The 16,708-nt window shown below is 43.6% G+C and overlaps 1 protein-coding gene across 2 annotated transcripts in view; it reads right to left on the bottom strand.

Moving 5' to 3' along the window:
• Positions 1 to 16,708, bottom strand: part of LOC110091190 (RING finger protein 39) — a 25,166-nt gene extending 8,458 nt beyond the window's left edge. Inside the window, exon 1 of one of the 2 annotated variants that reach the window (XM_020815213.3) lies at positions 16,111 to 16,708. In XM_020815213.3, the coding sequence (XP_020670872.3) occupies positions 16,111 to 16,479 (369 nt within the window). In that variant the 5' untranslated portion in view covers positions 16,480 to 16,708. The remainder of the gene's footprint in view (positions 1 to 16,110) is intronic. The other variant, XM_072989205.2, reaches the window with a different exon arrangement.

Genomic DNA, 16,708 nt, shown 5'->3' with positions numbered 1-16,708 from the left:
TAAGGAAAGATGGCTGCATGGATCACTGTTAGAAGATACGGGTTCAGGATCTGGCACATTCTGAGCCCTGATAAGACTTGTACCTTATAACCTAGATAAGGTTTTAATTGTCTATAGGCAGTGGAAGAAGCAGGATCTGAGGTTCCTTCCTTCCCCTTCAGCAGCAGAGTTTGTAAAAGATCTTTCTTGGACTACAACTCCCAGAATCCCCCAAAGCAACAAGGCCAATTGCCTGTCTGTGACCCCCTAAAGGCAGAAATGCATTTTGCTCTTTCATGTGAGAGCTAAAGTCTTTCAATCTATAACCTAGGACTTTTTTGTCCTCGGGACACAAGAAATGTAGAATTTATTTTAATACTATTAGAACGGCAGAGCTGGAAGGGACCCTCTGGATTATCAAATCTAGTCTGTTTCAGGGAGGCCCAGTGGGGAATTGAACCCCCAACCTCTGGCTCTACAGTCAGATACCTAAAACACTGAGCTATCCAGCATGGTATATAGGCTTACATAAACTATTTTATATCTCTTTCTGAAAACAAATATTCCAGAATACCTTTTCCCCATCAATTTTCCATTAAAAAAACCAAACAAACAAATAAAGCTTCTTGGGCAAACAATAACAACAACTAGGAAAACTTTTTTTTCCTGAATTTTCCCAATTTTCATCCCCGTTCTTTATGTCTCTAGATTCTGGGAGCTGTGGTGTGCCAAAGAAACGCTCCTAGTTCAAAAAGTTCAGCTTCCTGAAGTTGTCCCACCCAACCACCTTCGGTGCAATAGACCTGTTCCACCAGTGCTGTGAGAGGGCCGAGAACTGAAACAGAAAACACATAGAGGAGCGGTGGCTGCTGCCTTCCACTCCATCTAGGAGATTTTAAAGGCACCTCAGGTCTGCCTAGGTTACAAAATGGCTTCCTTAGTCCTTCCTCCCTTACTTGTAGTCCAGCACGGCTGACGTGGGAAGCCTGCTTACACTTTGAGTGAGACCACATACGTACCTCAGCAAGAGAGCAGATCTTTTACACACTGGTGCCCCCCGGCGAAGCTCCCCCCCCGATAGTGGAAATTACTACCAAGTAAACGTCCACTGATTGTTGGGCAAAGGAGGGGAGTGTTATTGTACCCTCTCTGTTTTAGTGCAACTGGCAGTTGTTTTAAAAGTCACACGGTTGTTGTTCCTGTTGGAAGTAATACTTCTCATTTCATCTGTGCTTAATTAGCATGTATGAATTATATCAAGCTCTTGTAACCCAGCTTTTGCACAAATTACTTTGTTTATCCTGGTCGTTGCCAGTCCCATTGTATTGGTATAATGTGCATGAGGCAATCTCATTGAATCTGCTCAGAGCTGAAGAGAGCTATCTGAAATGGAGGAAATAGCCAAAAGATGTGAATCTGATCCAGACAGTGGTGATCTGAAGAAGACAAAAGTTCTCCAAGTTCTCCATATCTGGAAAGCTGATTGACTTTTTCTACCACCAGAGAGCAGCTAACATTTCGTTTTAGCAGTGCCTTGTCTCTGTGTTATGTTGTTGTTGTTGTTTAGTCATTAAGTCGTGTCCGGCTCTTTGTGACTCCATGGACCAGAGCACGCCAGGCCCTCCTGTCTTCCACTGCCTCCCGGAGTTGGGTCAAATTCATGTTGTTGCTTCACAGATACTGTCCAACCATCTCATCCTCTGTCGTCCCCTTCTCCTCTTGCCCTCGCACTTTCCCAATATTAGGATCTTTTCCAGGGATGTTATGTTATGTTACATGCCATCAAGTCAGAACCAACATACAACAGCCTTAATAGGGCTTTCAAGGCCAGTGAGATATTTAAGGAGCGGTTTTATCAGTTCCACTCCCCCAGTGCATTTCCATGGCTGAGTGGGGATTCAAACTCAGGCCTGCCAAGACCTAGTCCATCATTTTATCCCAATAGTTCCCAACCTTGGGTCCCCAGATGCTCTTGGACTAAAACTCTAAGAAGCCTTCACTACTAACCATGCTGGCCAGGATTTCTGGGAATTGTAGTTCAAGAACATTTGGGGATCCAGGGTTGGGAACCACTGCTATATCTGCTGCATCACACTGGGTACCCTGCTTGTTTCTTCAGCAGTAGGGATTTCTTCAGTTAAACATAAAATAGTGGCCTTACTGGGTACATAGGCCTCTCCCCAATGCAATTCTGAATCCTGGCCAGCAGCAGTTTGTGTAGACAAAAATAAAACCATATTTTAGCCTATCACAGGGCTCCTGGGAATGACAGAAATATTATTTTGGTGGAGAACCATTTCATAATTATCTAAGAGCTAGAAAGTCTTTCTGCATTGACATGTTCCTGAATAGACACACCAGTACCGCCACAAAAAAATGAAGCTGCTGTTTATTTTCTCCCTCAGTATGTGGGCTCTGTCCGCCTAACAGATGGCCATGGTTGAAATCTGAAGCATTAGTGGAACTTCATGATTTATATATCATTTGGGAGATTCTGTGGGCATTTCACACTTTTTCTCTATGTGCAATTTCAAGCCTCTTCCATTTTGTCAGTGTCCTGTGACTCCACCAGAGAGTGGGTGTGCCATCTGCTCTCATTCATTATTGAAGGTCCCCATTTCCTGTTTAGATGCAACGAGGGTCCATCTGCTACCACTTCGCTTGCATTGAGTCAGTGATCAGACATTCTGTCTCTTTAGTCAAGAAATAACCCAAGGTCATTCAGCCTATCTTTATAAAATGACTTCTCTTGCAAAATGCTCCCACTGCCATCAGACTGGTGATCGTTTAGATCTGCAAAACCACCCTGGACAGGCTCAACTAGCTCCGGAAATTAGCCTTAATCAAAAGGATCCTAACCTCTGCCCAAACCTTGTCCTCCTACAGAGCTGTCACTTTGCCAGATGTGTTTTCTCCCATCTCCCTCCTCTTCACTTTCTCCATACAGTACTCTGTTAGGTGCATCTTCTGTTCTGGTTGTGTTCTTCTCTCCTTCCTCTTTTTAAGGATGAGAGAGCTAAATGGCACAGCGTCCGATCTCTTGAACAGTATCTACACTACACTGTTAAACCAGTTTGATACCCCTTTAAGGACATGGCTCCCTCTCACAGAGCCCTGGATAGTTTGGGTGACCTTTGAGCACCTGCCCTATGAGAGTCCAAACATATTCATATAGAGGCAAGGTTTTCGGACTTCTTGGACTACAAATCTCCTAATTCCCCATTTTGGAGTTCTGCCTGATTTACACACACTTTACAAACACCTAAACTGGTGGTTCACATAGGAGAAAAGAGTTGACCTGGAAGACTTTGAAGCTTAGCAAGGCCTCGCTCCACCCAAACTTCTTGATCCTACCCCAGTGGTGGTTTCGAGTTTTCTTTCCAAACATGAAGCTAGGAGGAGCAAGGCCTAGCTGAGCCTTAGGACCTTGCAATTTTGCACCTCTTCTCCTGGGAAAACCACATTTAGGAGTCTGTAAGGTGTTAAGTCAGGTAGAACTCCCAGAATGGGATAAGAGTTTTATCAACCATGGTTCCATTTTACGGGATTCTCGGATTGGTAGTTTGGTGTGGAGTACTTGGAATTCACTACTCTAGTTCAAGAGAATGTGCTAGAGTTCTCTCAGTTAAAGGTCCATGGATGGAGCCATGGTAGTTACTGTAAAAAAAGCTCTTCCTCTGGAACGCCTACTTCCACCATGATCTACCCGTGTCACTCGCGCTAGCCAGGGGGTGAGGCTGAGGAGCCTAACGCCGAGGGAGGCCCGGAAAGAAAAGACAAGAAATCGGGCCTTCTCGGCGGTGGCTCCTCGCCTCTGGAATAATTTACCCCCTGATATTCGTGCGGCTCCCTCGCTGGGTATTTTTAAAAACCAACTAAAGACATTGATGTTTTGGCAGGCCTTCCCCTCAGCCAATCACTAACTTCCGATCTCCCCTCTCTTCCCTCTTCCTAGTGTTTCTTCCGCCTTGTCTAAAAATTTCCCTTTTTTACGTAGAATTGCTTTTAACTATATTGTTATATTCTGTTGTAAGCCGCCTAGAGTGGTTTTAATTGACTAGATAGGCGGGATATTAAATAAATAAATAAATAAATAAATAAATAAATAAATAAATAAATAAATAAATAAATAAATAAATAATAATAATAATAATAATAATAATAATAATAATAATAATAATAATAATAATAATAATAATAATAATAATAATAATCTTAGTCATATAAAAGATGGGGACAGAATAAAAATAAATTGTGCTTGCACTTCCCAATATATTTTGCACCTCAAGAGACAGACAACAATGGAGGTGCAGGGGAAGTGAATTAAAAAAACAAAACAGCTAGTAGACCAACATTGATGCGCTTCATCCCCAATATCTATATACACTGCTGCATCTGAAGGACTGGTCGAGAAACTGCCTGCCACTGAATCCAAATCTTTCAAGGAGCAGAGGTTCTTAACCTTGGGTTACTCAGGTGTTTTTGGACTGCAACTCCCAGAAGCCTTCACCACTAGCTGTGCTGGCTGGGGTTTCTGGGAGTTGCAGTCCAAAAACACCTGAGTAACCCAAGGTTAAGAACCACTGGTCTAGAGGGGCAGGGCAGAAATCGAATAAATAAATAAAATAAATAAATTACAACTGGAAAGTCCTGGACAAAATAGGGTTGTTTGAGCTCTATGCCATTTGGATGTGAGGTTTTCATCAAACAGCATATCACAACCCTAGCCAACCTTATTTAGCCTGCACCAGCCAGATCCTAAAGGACTCATGTAGACAAGCTCCGTGTTTGTATGTACATAGGGCTGTATGTAAGTATGTATGGAATATGTATAGAGCTTGGAACATAACTGTAGTGCTAAAAGGTAAATTTTCCAAATTCTGAGTGTCAGTAACGAACAGGACAGCAGTTAAAACAGAGAAACACAAATGTGTGCATGTAAACAATGTAGTATTTAAACTCCACGGAGAAGCACTAGGGAATATTTTACAGCTAACAGAAGTGGTAGTTTTTCGAGGAGCCTGAATCATTTGTTTTGCATTTTGAAAGTTTTACTCCAGATATGTGCTGTGCCTGCATGGATGTTTGTATTACTTTTATCCTCCTCATCACCATCATCTTAGAACTACAGGGCTGGAAGGGACCCTACGGATTATTGAACCCATCACCCATCGAGGAGGCAGAGCAGGGAATCAAACTCCCAACCTCTAGCTCTGCAGCCAGATGCCTAAACCACTGAGCTATCTGGCAGTTCTGAAATCGTTTGATTTTGCATCTTGATTTTTGAAATGTGAATACTGTAATTACAAGAAGAAATATAAACAGGCAGGTTGGCCCTGGAGCTGTTGTCCCAAGTGCTGGTTTATAATGCCTCACAGCCCTATAGCCAATTAACACAAACTTTTAAAGCATAATCATATGTAGGTTGCTGGACTAACAATTAGCTAGCAGAGTGGAGAGTGGTAAGGAGTCGCATGAAAATCCTATATTTCAGACCAGGTTTGATTATATGTCTCAGGAACACCTAACTCTTTGGCCACCTTATTAGTTCTCTGCACAGGAGAGACTCTCAATGTAGACAATTAAAGTGGGCTTTTGTACCAAGCATATACCCCATAAACCACTTTGCTTTGAAAGAGTGAAGTTAATAATATTGCTACGGTTGTTAGAAGGTATTAAAAATAGCTAAGGTTGCTTTAAAGATTTCCTCCTTTAAAAATTTGAGATCTTACCATCTTTTCATTCTTTTTCGCTATTCCTTTGTACCTGTGTTCCTCAACCTGGTAGCCTCCAGCTGTGTTGGACTACAATGCCCATCAATGGTGCTGCTGTCTGAGCTTGATGCACATGTAATTCAACTGTTCTGAAGGCTGCTCGCTATTGAAGGCATCTTTCTATAATGGTCGGAAAAGCAGGCTTAAGTGGATCAGTGATACTATATTGGCTAGCAGTGGCCCTTTATATATATAAATAAATCTCATAAATCTCTCATATATATATATCTTATATATATGTCTTATAAATCTCTCATATATATATATATATATATATATATATATATATATATATATATATATATATATATATCAGGAGACACCCGCCCCCACACACTAAGGGGATTGCAGCATTCTTTGGAAAAAAAGGGAAAGAAAATAAGCAAATCCTCAAAAATAACCCACAAGGAATAAATTATGACAATAACAATATCACTCATCTAAATGAACCAGCATCACATAAAATCTAAACTAAAAGTACATTAAATTAAATGCTCAGTTAAGTGTATATTGTAAATAGCCAAGTGTAGACTGGATAAAATTTTAATATCCATAATATCTTCAGTATATTTAATTATAATATATTTAATATCCTATAGAGCAGACCTAAGAAAAGTTACTTTGTTAAACTACAATCTTGAGAAACCTTTCAACTTCCCTGCCCCCAACAAATTGGTTGAAGAGTTTAAGTCTTCCGGAACTTGAGAGTTTGGGAACACCAACAAAATGGGCACCTGTTCCTATTCTTTTCTGTGGTCTTAGGACCACGGCCAGTAACCAAGGAGGTTGGGCTTGGCTGGGCTCTTTGACTAGCCCAGTTGAATAGAAACCTCAAATCTGCATAAGTATTAAAGCTAGAAAGTTCTCACTCACAGTCATTTTGGTGTTCTCAGGGCTGCATGTAGATCCCTGTGTGAGAACAGCAGGCACCAGGTAGGTCTTTCAGAACATTTCCTGGACCAGGAGAAGCTGAGACAAGGGAGTCATTTCCTCTAGCCACCCTACTAGCCACTGATTTTGCCCACCGCTTTGAAAAAAATCACTTGCTGGGCTAGCACCCTTCCCCAGCCAGTATGGGAGATAGTAAGTGTCCATGCCAGCTGGGGTATTCTGCAATTGGTGCTCCAAACAGGAAACATCCCCAGATCAGATACTCGTAGATCAGATGCATGCCTCTTGTCTCTGCTTCTACTAGACCAGCTAGTTATCAGAAGCTTCTGTAACTGGAGCCAGCCTTTCTTGAGCATATGTCAGAATGCAGCTTAAGGAACAAGATGGTCATGAGTGAGATCTTTCTGGTTTCAATACCTGAAAGGCTTGAAGGGAGTCTAGTGTCAGTGTCATCATCACTCATCAGCTCTGATCTGCTCCCACCTTCTTAATCCACCTGTATCATTTTCTGTCTTGTCTGTCTAGAACTGTAAGACAACTTTTTTTTATTTTCTGGTTTCCGCCTTCACTATGTAGAACGTGAGACAACAGAAGGCGAAGTATCCACAGATGCAACAGATAAGTTATACACGAAGGTGGATTAGATTAATTAAATTCCCACAGCACAGGATTCTTCTTTTCAAATTTCAACAGGATTGTTATTATATGCATTCTGAACCTTACATGCTTTTTGACCGTATTCTGTTATTAGTAAGCACAAGATAAGGAAGGCTGCCTATCTTATTAGATCATCTTCAAGTTGGCAAGAATGTCCCCATTTTAAGATGGGCAGGGCTTATGTTCAGCGAAAACAAAAATTCAGGGTAGAAAACAAGAAAAGAAGGTGTTGAAACTCAAATGTGAATTTCCAGTTGAATCAGATGCATTACCAATGCAAATAAATCAGTTGCTCCCGATTACTATATGATAATAAAAGTCAGCTTTGTCACAAACACACAGTTTTGCTCAAGATACATATGTGAATATGTGCAAGAAGGCAAAGCGCTGTTTGTTTGTTTGTTTGTTTATTAGATTTCTATCACGCCCATCTAGACCCAAGGTTTATAGATAGAATATACTCAGAAGTAGTTGACCATTCCCTTCTTCTAGGCATGCCTTGGGATTGTGTAGCTTGCCCAAGGCCACACCAGCTGGAGGCACAGTGGGGCATCGAATTCCCAACCTCTCCTAAACCACCGAGCTATCTAGCACTATTCCTAAGTGTCAGATTCCATCCCTACCACTACCCTGGCAATTTCCTACTTGACAGTAAGTAAGAGGGACGTGGTGGCGCTGCGGGCTAAACTGCAGAAGCCTGTGCTTGCAGGGTCAGAAGACCAAGCAGTCGTAAGATCGAATCCACGCTACGGAGTGAGCAGCTGTCGCTTGTCCCAGCTCCCACCAACGTAGCGGTTCGAAAGCATGCAAATGCAAGTAGATAAATAGGGACTACCTCGGTGGGAAGGTAAACAGCGTTCCGTGTCTAAATCACACTGGCCATGTGACCACGGAAAGATTGTCTTCGGACAAACGCTGGCTCTATGGCTTGGAAACGGGGATGAGCACCGCCCCCTAGAGTCAAACACGACTGGACTCAATGTCAAGGGGAACCTTTACCTTTACCTTTTAGTAAGTAAGAGAGATAGTTAAAGTTTTACCAATTTCACTCCCACAGCCAGCGAATTTCCATGGCCAAGCAAGGATTTGAACCCAGGTTAGCTGAGTTCTACTCAATCACTTTATCCACTAAATCACCCCGGGTATCCTTTGTCTCCTTTTTAGTTGTTGAAGAGACACCACCACAAAGTGGATTTTGGAATTAGTCTTCTGGCCAACACATCTTTCCTTGAATTTTGTAGGACCTGAATAACAAATGTAGCCATTTCGGCAGGAGAACTGGGCTCTGGAAGAATAAGATTTTGTGCTATCTAAGACTGAGATCTTAATCATTCTTCCACCACAAGACGAAGCCATTCAGATGGGCTTCCGTTCACCTGCTTTTCCTGATGGAGCGTCTAAAATCATTTCCAGCCTTGACTAGGACACTTTGCTTTCTTCTTACAAAAGGGACTGCAACTGGATGGATACAGTTCGATTTCCACATTTATTGCTTTCCTTTTCCTTGGCCCTTCTTCAGGATGAAATCCAACATCCTATGAACCCAATTTTAGCAATTTGAAATTTGTGGTCCAAAACCTCCAAATACAACATGTAAGCTACAGTATTTTGCATTAACATCAAGCCTGCCTTTCTCTGTTTTGTAACTCTGTGCAGGGAGAACAGCTATTTTATCTCAAAAACGCAGAACCATGTACGTATGCCTTTCTAGCTGGCCTAAATAGGGTGTCGCCACAGCAATCAACAGCTAATTACAAATATCCATTCTGCATGGCTTTCCTATCCCTCTTCCCATTTTGTTCTGACAATTTGCCATTCTTCCCTTGGTTTTTCTGTGCTACATGTTTCCTCCTTGATGGTCTCCTACCATGGGGAGTCTAGTTCAGGGTAAGCCTAGATAGATGTGTTGGCAACCTAGCAGTTTGATCTGCAGGCATTAACCACTGATCCATACATTCATGTCTTGAAACGTTTCACCAGCAGTTTTACCCAGCTCAACTTACAGTTATATGTGTAAGCCATGTCTTCTTCTTTGTTTTCCTAGCAAGTTGGCAGCCAAGATCATTCAAGTCCATATTTGATTTTCTCTCCCTAAATGCCCATCCTATTTATTTCTTTGATCTTTTTTTTTTGGCCCACTTGTCTCGGCCATTTTGGCATTGGGAAGATGAAACGAAAATGGCCAACACTTGCTGGAGTTTTCCTGTTACTATGGTCTTTGTGTCAGCAACACATTATTTAATATGAAGATTCAACAGAGTTTCCTGGAGACATCCAAGATCCAAGCATTGGCATCAGCTCGATTTGATCCTCACTAGACATTCTAGCCTTTCTAGTATTATGATCACATGCAGTTACCAGAGTGCTGATTGCGATACTGATCACTCCCTGGTGTGTAGTAGAGTAAAACTGCGAACAAAGAGATTGTATCACACAAAAAAGGAAGGAAGACCACGTATTGGCATCAGCAAGACTCGCAATCAAAGTAAAGTGGAGGAATTTGCCCAAGCACTTGAGGAAACTCTTCCAGGTCCAGCTGACGCAAACGCACCTGAACAATGGGAACATTTCAATAACGCTGTTTATAACACCACTTTGTCCACATTTGGCAAGAAGACCAAAAAGATGGCTGACTGGTTCGAAGCCCATTCAGAGGAGTTGATGCCAGCCATCGAGGATAAGAGAAAAGCTCTGCAGCATGCAAAGCCTGTCCTAGTGAGTACAACTTGCAGCCTCTTCGAGTTGCTCATAGCCAAGTCCAACAGGCTGCCAGGAGATATTCCAATGATTATTGGTTTCAGCTCTGCTCTCAGATACAGATAGCAGTGGACACAGGTAACATCAAGGGAATGTATGACAGTATCAAGCAAGCTTTAAGTCCACTACAGAAGAAATCTGCTCCTTTGGAGTCTGCTACAGGGATGAACATCCAGGACCAAGCACAGCAGATGGAATGCTGGGTGCAGCACTACTCTGAGCTATAGTCCAGAGAGAATGTAGTAACCGAAGAGGCATTAAATGACATTGAGTCCCTGCCTGTCTTGGAAGAGGTGAACAGCGAACCAATTTTAGCATAAATAAACGGGGCCTTGGATTCCCTCACCTCCGGCAAGGCACCTGGGAAGGATAACATCCCTGCTGAAGTGTTATAAAGAGACCATCACCACTGAGCTGTAATGAAATCTTTTGTCTTTGCTGGAGGGAAGGTGGAGTACCACAGGACATGAAGGATGCAAACATCATCACATTGTACAAGAACAAAGGACAGGGGTGAACTACTGTTCTCTTCTCAGTGTTGTCGGGAAGTTGCTTGCCTGTGTTGTGCTGAAGAGACTCCAGGTGCTTGCAGACAGAGTCTATCCAGAATCACAGTGTGGATTTCGAACTAATCGATCCACCATTGACATGGTATTTTCCCTCAGACAGTTGCAGGATAAATGTAAGGAATAACGACAGCCACTCTTTGTGCCTTCATAGATCTCACAAAGGCCTTTGATTTGGTTAGTAGGGATGGCCTTTTTAAAATACTTCCCAAGATTGGATGTCCACCTTGAGTCCTTAACATCATCAGGTCCTTTCATGAGGGAATGAAGGGCACTGTAATTTTTGAGGGCTCAACATCAGATCCCTTTGACATCCGAAGTGGAGTGAAACAGGGCTGTGTCCTTGAGCTGACCCTTTTTGGGATCTTTTTTGCTGTCATGCTGAAGCATGCCTTTGGAACTGCAACAGAAGGTGTCTATCTCCGGACTAGATCAGATGGAAAGCTCTTTAATCTCTAGATAGAGAGCGAAGACCAAAGTCCAACTGAAATGTATGCGGGACTTCCTCTTCGCTGATGATGCAGCCGTTGTTGCCCACTCTGCTGAAGACCTCCAACAACACATGAATCACTTTAGCAAGGCCTGCCAAGACTTTCGACTAACAATCAGCCTGAAGAAAACACAAGTCATGGGCCAGGGCGTGGACTCACCTCCCTCTATTACTATCTCCACGCATAAATTGGAGGTTGTTCATGAGTTTGTGTATCTTGGCTCAACAATCTGACACACTCTCTTTAGATGACGAGCTGGATAGACGCATTGGCAAAGCAGTTACCATGTTCTCTAGACTCACAAAGAGAGTATGACTTAATAAGAAGCTGATGACATATACCAAGATGCAGGTCTGTAGAGCCTGTGTCCTGAGCACATTCCTGTACTGCAGTGAGTCCTGGACCCTTTGTGCATGGCAGGAGAGGAAGCTAAACACCTTCCATATGCATTGTCTCCAACACATTTTTGGTATCACCTGGCAGGACAAAGTTCCAAACAGAGTAGTCCTAGAATGAGCTGGAATTTTTAGCATTTATACATTACTGAAACAGCAACATCTACCTTGGCTTGGATATGTTGTGAGAATGGCTGATGGTCAGATTCCAAAAGATCTCCTGTATGGAGAATTAGTGCAGGGAAATCGCCCCAGAGGGAGACCATATGTGCAATACAAGGATATCTGCAAGCGGGATCTGAAGGCCTTAGGAACGGACCTCAACAAATGGGAAACCTTGACATCTGAGTGTTCAGCCAATTTGAAGAGACCCTTGTTCAGCAGGCCGAGGCAAAGAGGCAGTCCCGAAACCAGCCAAATCAGGGAGCTGGACAGGGGACAGATTGTCTTCAGTGTGGAAGGGACTGGCACTCTCGAATTGGCCTTCTCAGCCACACTAGATGCTGCCCCAAGACCTCTATTCAGAGCACGTTACCATAGTCTCTCGAGACTATAGGATGCCCAGTCTAAAACTTTAAAAGAGCATCAGAATCTCTGTAGGCAAAGTCAAAGGTGCATCAGGCATAGTGCAGATGGAGAAACAGACTCGCTACTGGACTTCAAAGCATGTCCAAAAATGAGCATGAGGTGAAGTTCATAGTAAGACACTCTGGGGAATAGATGGCTAAGTGGTGTAGTAGTTAGGATGCTGGACTAGGACATGGGAGATACAGATTTTAGTCCTGATGAGCAGCAAAATATGGGGTTTGACTTTGGGTATAGTCAGTGACTTTCAGCTGGACCTATCCCACAGGGGTAGAAGTGGTTCATAAGGGTAGAAGTGGTTCAAGGATCTACAGGAAAGGTTTCCTTTCCTGTAGATCCTTGGGACTGTGCAGTTTACCCAGGGCTGTAGAGGCTGGCTGTTCTCCTGGATGGCACAGTGAGGGACGCCAACCTTTGGCTACTGGAGCCAAATCCCTAACTCAATGAGCTATGCAGCTAATAAATAACTAATCACATGCCCATTGCAGGATTATTTCTTAATAGACCCTAAATCCATGCTTTTAACAGCATATGTGTTTTGTTTTGCTTTTTCTGGCTTTCCCCCCAAAAAAACTTCGAAGTAGGCCATACAATGGTCCCTGTTTTAATCTTCACAACAACCCTGTAGTGTCTGTCGGTCAGGCTGAGAGAAGTGACTGGACCAAGGTGATCCATTCAGCTTCATGGCAAAGCAGGAACCTGGCCATAATTAATACAGCAGAAAGGGAAAAGGTTCTTCCTTGCAGGGAGGTAAATGATGCCAATAAGGCAATTTAATGCATGGTTGGCTCAGACTGTATAAGATGGCTCTTCCATATGTAGAAAATTGGATTTTCAGCCCTGCGTTTGCTGTCAGGCTGCGGTTAAGACACACTGGAGCAGGGCCAGTTTTTCATGTTTGTGTTTGTCTATGTGTGTCAGTCTACCCACTGAGACTAACCCGTTTTGTTTTTCTATTCTTCTTCCGCTCGGCACCTGCTTCAGCGCTATCTCATACAAATAATTGTGTTTTGCTGTTTGGGCTGGGCTGACTGTGTGTTTCAGATGTGGACATTCAGGCCGCCTGCTGTCTAAGACAACATAAGCACAAAACCTGGGCAGCTTCCAAGTGTATTGGACTACAACTCTCATCATTCGCAGCCAGCATAGCCATTGCTTAACTTGAGGAAGGTTAAAAGGTGTAGTTGGTGCAGGCACCAGTTCTGTATCAATCTATTCCAAAACTATGAAATCTCATTACCTGAAATTAATTGTGCATTCTAGCGGGGACTTTTAGGAGGTCGACATCAGGTTTCTTTGTCTGAAGAAATAGATTTCAATTAATTAGTGCTTATACTGAAATAAATATGTGAGTCTTAAAGGTGGCACCATGCTTTTCTTTTCATTTTTTCCCCTGAAACAAACTAATACAGCTACCTCTCGACAAATGCAATTAATTGTAGTTAATTTACATCTGTCTACTACCTTGCTTAACAGATCTGCTAATCTGTTGTACCCCTCTGCAGACAGTAGGTGGAAGATCTTTCCAATTAGGAAGAACACTATGAACCATTGAAATATTTGACACACAAAGAGAAAAGATCCTGCTAGCTGTTAGTGTAGTGTGAATGGCTGATGGTCAGATTCTAAAAGATCTCCTGTATGGAGAATTAGTGCAGGGAAATTGTCTCAGAGGGAGACCACAACTGCGATACAAGGATATCTGCAAGCGGGATCTGAAGGCCTTAGGAATGGGCCTCAACAGATGGAAAACCTTAACATCTGAACGTTCAGCCTGGAGGCAGGTGGTGCATCATGGCCTCTCCCAATTTGAAGAGACCCTTGTCCAGCAGGCCGGGGCAAAGAGGCATTCCCGAAACCAGCCAAATCAGGGAGCTGGACAGGGGACAGATTGGATTTGTCTTCAGTGTGGAAGGGACTGACACTCTTGAATTGGCCTTCTCAGCCACAATGGACGCTGTTCCAAGACCTCTATTCAGAGCACGTTACCATAGTCTCTCAAGACTGAAGGATGCCTACTATAGCTGTTAGTTGGGGGAAGGGAGTTCAGAAAGAAGGACTAAATGGGTCTTGAGTAGAGGAAAAGAAAGGCCACTGAGAAAGAAAAAAGATTTGAGGGATTGAGAAATCATAGAGGAAAAGAGAACGTTGTCTGGACCAGCCAGTCACTGAGGGGAGAGAAAGAGAGGCTGGAAACATGAGAAAGAAAAGTGTCCTGCTGTTTGAGGGCGCAACCAGTGCACAGGTAGATACCTCTGCTAGTCTACAGTAATTTTTTTAAAAAATGACATGATTGTCTTTATCTGTATGTCTGACTGCCAAAGTCATAGCTCCAGTCCAGACCCATGAAACCTAGGTATAAGAAACTTGGCATGAATCTTAAGGGGACAGTAGTGGTGTACACCTCAGGGTTATATCGTTTTTCAAACGCATTAACTATTTTTAACTCCCTTGAATGTGTCTGTGCTTGCATAGTGCAATATCACCCTCAGCCACTAGGTGGCCCTCCAGGCTCTCAACCAGAATTTGCTTATGAGAGATGTGAGGAAGTTCTTTGGAGTTTATACAAATTACTACTGTATTTCGGATCCTTACTCCCATAATCCCCCATTCAATCTCTTGGCCAGTGGCCAAAAGATTAACTTTTCCTAATAGGAAAATTCTGAGGATACAGCTTGGGATGGATTTTTACCTGTAAAAAAAGTAAGGGGAAGAGATTGGGTGGGGAGTTGAGCCCCTCCACAAAACCCAGGATCCTCTGAGAAACCTGAATTGCTTCCCCTCTGCCTAACTTGGAAGTGAATTTTTAGGTCAGTGGTGATTCTGGCTGGTCCTGAGTGAAGCTCCCCTGGCTGGGGATTTTGGGAGTTGTAGTGCAGAATGGTAACATTTTCCCACTCTGGGAGAAGGGCATATGTTCCCCAAACAAGCAATCGATACCTAGCTGATGTCGTAGCATCTCAGTGTTACGTACACTTGGAAGGGACCTCACACAAATCTTTCAGTTCAATTCTACCCACTCATCACCACTACCCTGTTCCTCCTTCTTTCACTGGATCCGTGAGTGCCAATTTTTGTGTTTTTTTGCGTTGACATCCCCATAAAAGGTGAAGGAAGCAAGACAAGCTTTCTAGCTCTAAAACCACCCTTGGTTTTGAAGTAGCCATCCTGTGAGAAATAAACATGCAGCTGTTCTCAGGTCTGCCGCTTTTGTTTTTCTGAAAGAAAAAGTGCCTTGAGGTGCTGGCATGACAGCCTAGAAATTAAAAATCCACACACACAACCTGCCGCCCATATTCTTGACTATCTACTAATCCTTGCTGGAGCTTTACCTGCTGTATTTCTACCTGTCCTATAAGGACACTGGAAATGGGAATGTGAGCTACCTTCCTACTACAGTCTCCATCTCCCAAATTTCTGCTGTTTATATGTTAACCCCCACTAACCAATAAGGTTACACAAGGATTTAGCATTGGAGTTCTACAGTAAGACACACATACACAGTGCTGGCAATTTCTCTCTCTCTCTCTCTGTAAACAAATATTGTGCTACCTATAATAGAAAGTATGCTGGTTGGATAGCTCAGTGAGTTAGAAAAACTTCGGCAGTTTGATTCCCCACCATGCGTCCCACCAACAGAGCCAGCCTGTATAACCCTCAGGTAAGTGGTCCCACTCCAGGGTGACCTCCTCAGAAGAAACTGGTGGTAAACCACGTCTGAGTCCTTTATACCACCTAGAAAAGGCTGGAGAGTGTCGCCATAAGTGTATTGTAACTGACTGGACAGCACATAATTCTTATGAACTACATTGAAAGCTCCTCCATCAATAATCAAACAATGATGTTCAGTGATTGGTTATACAGCGAGGAGAGGCAGTCTGCCCATGCTCAGAGATACTTTTATTTTAAAATATATACTTGACACGTTCCATGACTGAAGAGACTGGCACTGACCTAAAGACACAAAGCCGCTGCTCTCCCTTCAAACCTGACCCCCCACCCAAAATGCCATTACCTTTTCCTTCGGGATGCCGACCCACCCTCCTCGGCGCCTCCTGGACTTCGGAGCAAAGGGTGCCTCTGCCGTCTTTGCGTTGAGATGTTGGGTGATCTTGACCTCCACGGCCAGCTTGACGTTGGTCCGAAGGTTCTTCCTCTCAAAAACCTTTTTGCACTGAGGACAAGACAGCACCCGGGGGCCCTTCCCAGCTAAAGCGGCTTCTTCCCAGTGGCGGGTGATACAGGCCCGGCAGTAGCTGTGATCGCAGTCCAGGGTCACTGGGTCCTTAAAGTGGCCCCTGCAGGCAGGGCAGATGGCAGCTCTCTGCAGCTCTGCCACCAGCCCTTTGCCTTCCACGGCAGGCATGGGTGCGAGGTGCTGCATATTGTGGGCTGGACTGCCCACGGAGCCAAGTTTCTCCTCTTTTATAGGAGGGGTTGGAGATGCGACCAGGAGGAGAGAAGGAGGGGCCGAGGAGGAGCATCCTTCCAGCGGCAGGTAAACAGATCTTGCGTAAGCAGCCAGTTCTTCCACTCTGAAAACATTGCCTTCCCCTGCCAATCTATGGGAGGAATGGCCTCCGGGGGAGGGCACAGGAGAAGTATTTTTGTTT

Source organism: Pogona vitticeps, chromosome 2 (genome assembly GCF_051106095.1).
Source record: "Pogona vitticeps strain Pit_001003342236 chromosome 2, PviZW2.1, whole genome shotgun sequence".
NCBI classification, from domain to species: domain Eukaryota; kingdom Metazoa; phylum Chordata; class Lepidosauria; order Squamata; family Agamidae; genus Pogona; species Pogona vitticeps.
The sequence above is the reverse complement of the archived record's forward strand: the minus strand, read 5'-3'. Positions and strand labels throughout refer to the sequence as shown.